The sequence below is a fragment of the Manis javanica genome, chromosome 15 (assembly GCF_040802235.1).
Source record: "Manis javanica isolate MJ-LG chromosome 15, MJ_LKY, whole genome shotgun sequence".
Lineage (NCBI taxonomy): Eukaryota > Metazoa > Chordata > Mammalia > Pholidota > Manidae > Manis > Manis javanica.
In genome coordinates, this window is record NC_133170.1 from 54,958,965 (window position 1) to 54,967,667 (window position 8,703).

The 8,703-nt window shown below is 42.8% G+C and overlaps 1 protein-coding gene across 4 annotated transcripts in view; it reads left to right on the forward strand.

Annotated features, from left to right (window-relative positions):
• Positions 1 to 5,844, forward strand: part of CMTM8 (CKLF like MARVEL transmembrane domain containing 8) — a 95,579-nt gene extending 89,735 nt beyond the window's left edge. For all 4 annotated transcript variants that reach the window (XM_037008633.2, XM_037008631.2, XM_037008632.2 and 1 more), the window contains 2 exons: positions 4,083 to 4,199; positions 5,421 to 5,844. In XM_037008633.2, the coding sequence (XP_036864528.1) occupies positions 4,083 to 4,199; positions 5,421 to 5,504 (201 nt within the window). In that variant the 3' untranslated portion in view covers positions 5,505 to 5,844. The remainder of the gene's footprint in view (positions 1 to 4,082; positions 4,200 to 5,420) is intronic.
• The last annotated feature ends 2,859 nt before the right edge of the window (positions 5,845 to 8,703 follow it).

The following is an 8,703-nucleotide window of genomic DNA, read 5'->3' on the forward strand; positions in this document are numbered from 1 at the left end:
ACCAGAGAGGCTAGGGCATGCTTTCTGACAAATCTGATCTGAGCTAGAATTTCAAAACAATACAGTTTGTCCTCATAGCACTGAGCGCCAGCACCTATGCAGGTGTGTCCTCTAAGGATTCACCCTCTGGAGCTCATCCTGCTGGCCTCATTGCAAGCTCTCTGAACAGTGCAGGGCACAGTACTCATGACAGAGGGTATTAGCTTCCTTTTATAGGCAATAGCAGCCAACATTAAGTACCTGCTGTGTGCCAGATGTCATGCTGAGTCCATTTCAGTTAATGCTCACGATAACTCTGATAAGGTAGAATGGGTTTCCATTTTGCAGATGAAGAAACAGACACTGAAAGAATTTTGATAGCCAGGAATGGAATGCAGGTTCTCTGATGCTAGCTGTGTCTGGTGTGCCCTGGTGCCAGCCTTCAGGAAGTCTGAAACTAAGGCAACCTCCCTCCTCCCTACTGCAAAGGAATCAGGCATGATTAGCAGTTAGGTCTTGTAAATTGTAGACTCCAGGAATACTGTGTGGAGGGTCAACAAGGGGCAGCCAGCTATTTGAGGGTTTTTAATCTAAGTGAGCTTTTATTTTGGCGGGGAGGAGGGGAGGGACATTTTATACCAGAGTGATTGGATGGACTTAGAGGGTATTAGACTCAGTGAAATAAGTCAGACAGAAAGATAAATGCTGTATGATTTCACTTACATGTGGAATCTAACAGACAAAAACACAGAAACAGACTCATAAATACAGAGAATGAACTGGTGGTTGCTGGTGGGGAGGGGAAGGGAGGAGAGGGGAAGAGAAGTATATGAAGAGATTCAAGAGTACACACTGCCAGTTTAAAATAAGTTACAGGGATGATAAGTACACATAGGGAATAGAGTAATACTGTAGTAACTGTGTGGTGACAGGTGGTAACTAACACCATGGTGAGCGTTTAGTAATGTATGTAACTGTCAAATTACTGTGTTGTACGCCTGAAACCAATATAACATGTCACCTATATGTCAATAAAAGTGAATATATCACAGAGCGATGGAGTTCCAGAGAAGAATTGCCTCCCTTCCCTTTCCCCGAAAAAGAATAGTTTGAAATCTTTGGTGAGACACTATGCTGACCCTGTGCTCTGTCCCCTGTGGCCCAGGGATGCTGCAAGAACTGGCATTTGAGTTGGAGGAGCTTCAAGTTTTTTGAACTTGAACTGTCTGCAATTCAGGCCTATTTCTCCATACCAGCAGTAACCCATGTTTCAGGGAAGCTCAGTGGTATTCCGGAACCTGCTGAAGCACTTAGCTGTCCTCCATTTCCGTAGCCACACAGATCTTTTTTTTTCTTTTTTACCTTTACAGCCATCTCAGATCTTGGTTTCTTTGTCCTTCTTTTATTTTTCATTTCTCCAACTATTTTCACTACAGTTCCCCAACTCAGGCACCACCCATCCCTGGGCATATTTGGGGAGTCCTTAAATAAGACAGGGAAGCCAGTGGGTTGGGCACTGAGGTGGTATTGACGGAGGCTTGTGATGAAGCAGCAGGGCCCCCACTGGGGGTGTTGGGGGGAAGAATGCCCCTGCCTCCTACTCTCTTAACCACCTGCTTCTCCCTCTCTCCTGGGGAAATAGGAGTTCACACTGCCTTAGAAAAGGGGGCTGGGCCACACTTACTCAGGGACAGGGTCACTGTCCCCTGGAGGCTTTTCCCCATTTCCTGTCTGGCCCCTTCATCCACAGGTGGCCGCTCTGTCAGGGCAGTCCTGGCCAGGTTGGGCCCTCTGAATGCTCTCATCTATCCTGATCCCTGTCTGGGGAGCTGGACGGGCATGTTCAGAGCTGGGTGGTGGCAGCAGTGCTTGTAATCTGGGGAAACTCAGAACATCACAATGCCTCGCCATAGGGGAAACATTAGATTCTAAGGTATTAGTGCCATGACAAGAAATGAGGTCAGTCTGTTTGGACATGTAAGATGGCCCTCAGTATCTTTTTAAATGGAAAAAGAAAAGCAAGTTGCATTACTGTATGGCTCCATTCATATAAAATGGTTTGCCTAGTCCCCCCAGAGGAAGGGGTTGATATGGAAGGAGATTCTGACTTTTACTCCATTGTTCCATCCAGGTTGGATTTTGTTTAGTTACCATAAACATACATTACCTATATATATTTTTCAAAAGCATTTTAATATTTCAAAAGTAATACATGACTAATTTATAAATAATAATATTAATTTTCCTATAATAAAAAATTATTTTTTAAAAATAAAGTTTGACAGAGGTGAGGCTCAGAACCTCACCCCCCCTGCTTTGAGAGAAATCTTCTGCATCCGTGGATGTCTTGCTGCCCTTGTCTAGCCTGGATTAATACTTAGTCCATAGGCACACACCTGATCATCTGATCATCTACATTTGCCTTCTTACAGCACTAAACTATGTTTTCTACCTTTATCTTGCATCTACCTACCACTTCAGCATTTTATTAAAAATAAAAATAATAATAATAATAGGAGAAATGTGGGATCAACATATAAATCAAGTACAAAAATCAAACGAATATTCATATTTGACCTGATTGTTTATAGGTCATATTGCATGATCAAAACCGAAAGTTTCTGTGATGAATGCCCTTGTACTGTTCACCATGTAAGAATTTATTCACTATGTAAGAATTCGTTCACCATGTAAGAACTTGTTCGTTATGCTTCAGAAGATTGGGGACTGATGAGAATTAGGCTTGGATTAATGATTAATGATTGTACATTGAGCGTTGACCCCCCTATACTGAATTTTATTGTTGTTAACAACCATTTGATCAATAAATATGAGAGATGCCCTCTCAAAAAATAAAATAAAATAAAAAAATAAAGTTTGACCCCCCACTTGTAAAAGGGTATAAAATGAAAACTAATGTCTCCCACTCCTCAGAGGTAATTACACTTATCTGTGTCTGCATTTACAAAAAAAGGTAGGTGGGGAATGCTTTACTTGGCAAATAACAAATATAAGAAACTCTAGAAATTAGGTACAATTTAAACAACCAAAAACACAAAAAGCAGTATTTTTTTTAATGTACAGATGTGTTCCTAGACCAAAAAAAGAACACCCAAACCAACCAGCATAGTCAGTCATCCCAGGAAACCAGGGCTTCTTGGAGATAATTTTTTTATGGCAGATATGCATCATGAACTACCTAAACCCTGGGAGTAACCCTTATCTTAAAGGTTAGTCATCCTATCCCAGGAACAGTGTGAGCAAAGTAGAGAGGTGGTATCAGGGTTACACATCCCACCTCAGAATGCTGGGGCTTGCTTCTGGGAAATTCCATGTGCCTTTTTGTATCTGAGAAGAGATATTGCTCTCTCCGCTCTCCCGTCCACTCCTGTGTCTCTGAATTACTGAAGCAGAAATGTTGGACCACAGGGGTCTCCTCCCCGAGAGTCACCCCTCTTCCTCCCTTTCTAAAGCTTTGGTTTCTCCACTGGTCTTGCCCCACCCCTCACTCTTGTTCAGTTAGGACCAAGCTTTGCACATTTTAGAATATGGTTTCCTAGAGTTTAAATGTCACTGAAAACCAAATACCTACCTGGGTTATCTCTCTTTAAGAATGGGAAAAAATAGCATGAAGCTGGGGTGAGATCGGTTCTCAAAAGACAATGATAATGTAGAATCTTTTTATTTTAAAGAACTTCCTGCTGGAATTGAGGAGATCACTTAAATGCCCCTTTCTGCTTAGAGCGAGGGGTTGGAACATCAATTGGGCCCCCTTTTTTTTTTTGAAAAGCTTTCTCCTAGCTCTGTCAGGACAGGTGCTCAGGTGGCCCCTCGACGCTGCCTTCCCCAGCCAACCAGTCCCCATGGCTGAAATCAGAGAAGCCGCAATCAACGGCAAACTGAGGGAGAGAAGTGGCTGGAGGACAGCAGGCGGCCCGGGTGTCTTGTGGGAAGAGCACAGGGTGCCTGGGTGCTCCAGGTGTCAGCCTGTCCCCCCTGCCCAGTGGCCACATGAGCCCTGGCCACGCCCAGGCACAGTGCTGGCCACTTTGGAGGCCCTCAGGGACCCAGGCCTTCCCTAAACACCCCCTCTGTCTCCCCAGGGTCTGTGCTTCAATGGTAGTGCCTTCCTCCTGTACCTCTCAGCCGCTGTCGTGGACGCGTCCTCTGTCTCCCCAGAGAGGGACAGCCACAACTTCAACAGCTGGGCGGCCTCGTCGGTGAGTGAGCCTCGTATTCCCCCTGGGATCCCTGCCTCCCTGAGGTTCCCCAGCCCACTGGGGATTAGGGAGGGGACACCTGTGGGAGTGACACACTGGCAATTAGCTTACTGGTTTGAAAACATCACAGATTGATGGGGCCTCCTGATGGCTTTGGAGTGCAAAGAGGTTGAAAGACTCTGCTTGAGTGAAAGCCCAGTGGCTGGAACAAAATAAGTGTTTGAGGAAGAAAAAATATGTGTCATTCTAAGAAAAAATTCTGCCTACAGTTGAAGTGGGGAGAGAGTTGCAGACAGTGAGCACGCTAATTAAATTTGTTTTTTTTTTTAAGAAGCAGAAATGTTTGTTTTGTGAGAATAACTGGGAAGATAAACACCGAACAGAGGCTCCTTCCGGAGACTGTGACTGGATCCTGAGGGGCTTTGACTTTTTAATTTATGTGCTTCTGTAGTTTGCATTTTAAACCCTAAATACATATCCTTTTTTAATTTAAAAAAAACTAATTTTAAAAGTTTCTCTGAGACTGGCCTTAAAATATTCCATCTCCAAAAGGGGGATATTTGGGAGGGGATCAGTGGGACAGGAATGCCAAAATGATAATGTTAAAGCTGACTGATGATACATGGGCATTCCTTATATTCTTATATTTGTATTTGAAAACCTCTATTTAAAGGTAGAGAGCATCATGCACATAAAATTAAAAATCACAGACTCTGGTGGCACAGGACTCAAATTAACAGATAGCCAAAAGCAGCTAGAACTGGGTGGGGGCATTTTCCCACTCACCATTCACACCACACACACGTGGGTACGTCACTTCCTCTCGCCCACTCCTTTGTGTTATTAGACACCAAAGAAATCTCAGCTCTCCTAGGCAAGGTAAGGAAAACGGGGCTCAGCCCTGGTCCCAAAGTGCCCTAACCATCTGAGAAATACATGTGCTTTTCTCAGATGCACACCACCATATTCACCCCTAAGCGAACACCCTGGGGTTCATTTGAATAAAACTACAGGCTTCCCAAATACATTCCTAAAAAAAGAAACCAGCATAGGCAGAAATTGTTTCAGAAGGAAGGTAATTGAACCAATAAAGCAGTTTTAGATGAGAAAGCCTGGAGTCAAGGGATGCTGTGGGCACCTGGTTCAGCAGAGGCGAAATTATTTCTTTTGCTAGTTAGAATTTGCCCTCAACCCCTGTTCTATTATGCTTTGTTTCTCCAGTTCTTCGCCTTCCTGGTCACCATCTGCTACGCTGGAAACACATATTTCAGTTTTATAGCTTGGAGATCCAGGACCATACAGTGATTTGCCATTTTGAAACTGAACCGGGGAAAAAAGCAGGAAGCATCTCACTGTAACCACAGCTGTAGGTATAATATATATTTCCAGAGACTTGTATTTAACTAATGTTTTTATATACTTAGTTAAATTTGCTCCCAGTGGTTTGTTACCATTAAACTGGATACTTATTTGCAAAGGGCTGTAGCTTATAATGAACTCTTAAATAAACCTTGTTGATGTCCTCATAGACCTTATTTTCCTAGAAGTGTGTCGATAAATTGCTAATATTAAGAATGTGTCAGGTTTGTAAATCTAATGTTTAAAATACCAGATGTTTTTTGATTAAATGTTTCAAAATCCCAGGTGACACTGTGTCTGATTTAAGAAGGGAGACCTACGGCTGGAGCCCCAGGCTGGGTAGTATGGGAAAATCAGCCTGCCAGGACTGCTCAGGTGCACTATTGCCTGAAGACAGGACAGCCATGAGGTCAGGGGCGTAGGAGGGATGCATCTCCCCAGGTGGGATCTTCCGTCCGTGATTCTTGCATGCTAACCAGATAGCCCAGAAAGCGTCTAATGAGACATTGGTCTTAGACTTGGTAATAAGCTTGTTCCAAGAGGCATGCTGAGTGCAGCAAATGGCATACTAAGGGTATTTTTTCTAATATGCTTTAAAGTAAATACATAACCATTCAAAGGATGAATACTTGCATGTACCTCAAAAGCATCTTGCCAGCCACAGAGACAAGTATATCATATTTTGTGGGAAATACCACACCAGAAGGTCTCAAAGCTCCCATCTCCAGCACTAATGTTTTGTAGCATTGTTACTAGAGATCATCGTGAGGTGCGAAGCTCCAGTTATCAATGCAGATGTGTGCTTAGAGGAAGTGTTTTTAGGCAAGACAGTTCTTGCTGTGCATCTTGGGTGATTCTTCAACGTGAGCTGCTTTTGAAAAACAAAAAACCACAGAAACGTTCGTACAGTTGACAACAGTGAGGAGAGTTTCATTCGTGCCCTCTGGACGTGACACGCGCGGCCTCTGCTCTTCTGCTGTTGTTTGGCCGAGCTGTTTCTTCTTGTGTGATGCTCGTGTTGGTCTTCTTGTTTATTCAACTCTAATTCCTTGTCCAAGCTTTCTTTACCCTGCCTAGGAAAGCTGAGATTTCGTTGGTGTCTAATAACACTCATCCAGACCTTTGGAGAAGTCATGAGGAGTGTTCTTGGGCAGTGTGTCCACAGAGGTTGTATGTGGGAGGGGGAGGTGTTGGGGACACAGGAAGCCACTCTTGAGTCCGACACGCAGCAGGCCAGGAGGGCTGAACCTCAGCGGCGCAGACCTGCTCGTGATGGGGGCTGCCATCTCTTTGGAGCTGTGTCCGTGTTTGTCACTGGGACAGCCTCTGACTCGCTGGAGTTTGCAAGGAAAGCTGAACTAACCAGCCAGAGTTGGTATGTTCTGCCTCTCAGTCCATCGCTCTGTCTCACACTCACAGAGGCACAGGGCCACATAAGTACTCAGTGGGTTTTTTAAGTACTTATGTTGTAACCAAGACTCTTTAAAAGGCAGAAAAACTGTAACCACAGAGGTCTGTTTCTAGAAACAATCTTTAAAAAGAAGGTGCTTTTATGTTTTATGTGTGTGTGTGTGTGTAATTTCTGTAATCATAGCCACACTTATAGAAAGTAACTTCTGGAGAGAAAAGTTCATAAACCACTTTGAAATATTATCCAAAAAGACTACAAGTTTAGGCTTTTCTTGAACCAGTGGCACCAAATAGACCTCTTTCCAGAGAACAATGACTCATTTGTGCCCCTGCAGGAGCACTTGTTGTCTTGGCTTTATTTGTGGTTTTTCAGGAGTACGACCCTATATGTTGTCCTGTGAGTTCGCCAAAAAACAAAAAATACATTTATTTTTAACTGAAAGGAAATTATTATTTCCTCTTTTAGATACTGAGAGATTTTATTCATGAATAATTTTTAAGTGTGGGCTTTTAAACAACAAAATTATTCTCTATTTTCAGATGAAGCGGTAAGTTTTTAACTGTTTTAATGTTTCTCTTAAGAAAAAACAAAACCAAAGCCACATGCAGTGCAACCAACATAACAGAAAGAATTGGTTTCTGGGGTTTGAAAAATACTATTTCAGGGGTAATATACAGTCTGTTTAAACTCCTTCCTGCCATCAGTTCTTGCCATCCACATTCACCTCTTCTCAGCCCTTAGGAAACTATCAGGTCCTCTTTGATGGACTGGGTAGCTTTTTTTTTGGAAACAATATATTTTTATTGGGATTTTTTGTGTTAGGTATGATTTTCCTTTTTTTTTTGCTATCACTGATATACAATTACATGAACAACGTTATGGTCACTAGACTCCCCCTATTATCAAGTCCCCCCCACCCCATTACAGTCACTGTCCATCAGCATAGTAAGATGCTATAGAATCACTACTTATCTTCTCTGTGCTATACTGTCATCCCGTGCCACCCCCCCACATTATACATACTAATCATAATGCCCCTTTTTCCCCCTTATCTCTCTCTTCCCACCCATCCTCCCCAGTCCCCTTTCCCTTTGGCAACTGTTAGTCCATTCTTGGGTTCTGTGAATCTGTTCCTTCAGTTTTTTCTTTGTTCTTATACTCCACAGATGAGTGAAATCATGTGATACTTGTCTTTTTCCACCTGGCTTATTTCACTGAGCATAATACCCTCCAGCTCCATCCATGTTGTTGCAAATGGTAGGATTTGTTTTCTTCTTATGGCTGAATAATATTCCATTGTGTATATGTACCACATCTTCTTTATCCATTCATCTACTGATGGACACTTAGGTTGCTTCCATTTCTTGGCTATTGGAAATAGTGCTGCAATAAACATAGGGGTGCATGTGTCCTTTTGAAACTGGGCTGCTGCATTCTTAGGGTAAATTCCTAGAAGTGAAATTCCTGGGTCAAATGGTATTTCTATTTTGAGTTTTTTGAGGAACCTCCATACTGCTCTCCACAATGGTTGAACTAATTTACATTCCCACTATCAGTATAGGAGGGTTCCTCTTTCTCCACATCCTTACCAACATTTGTTCTTGTTTGTCTTTTGAATAGTGGCTATCCTAACTGGTGTGAGGTGATATCTCATTGTGGTTTTAATTTGCATTTCTCTGATGATTACCGATGTGGAGCATCTTTTCATGTGCCTGTTGGTCATCTGAAGTTCTT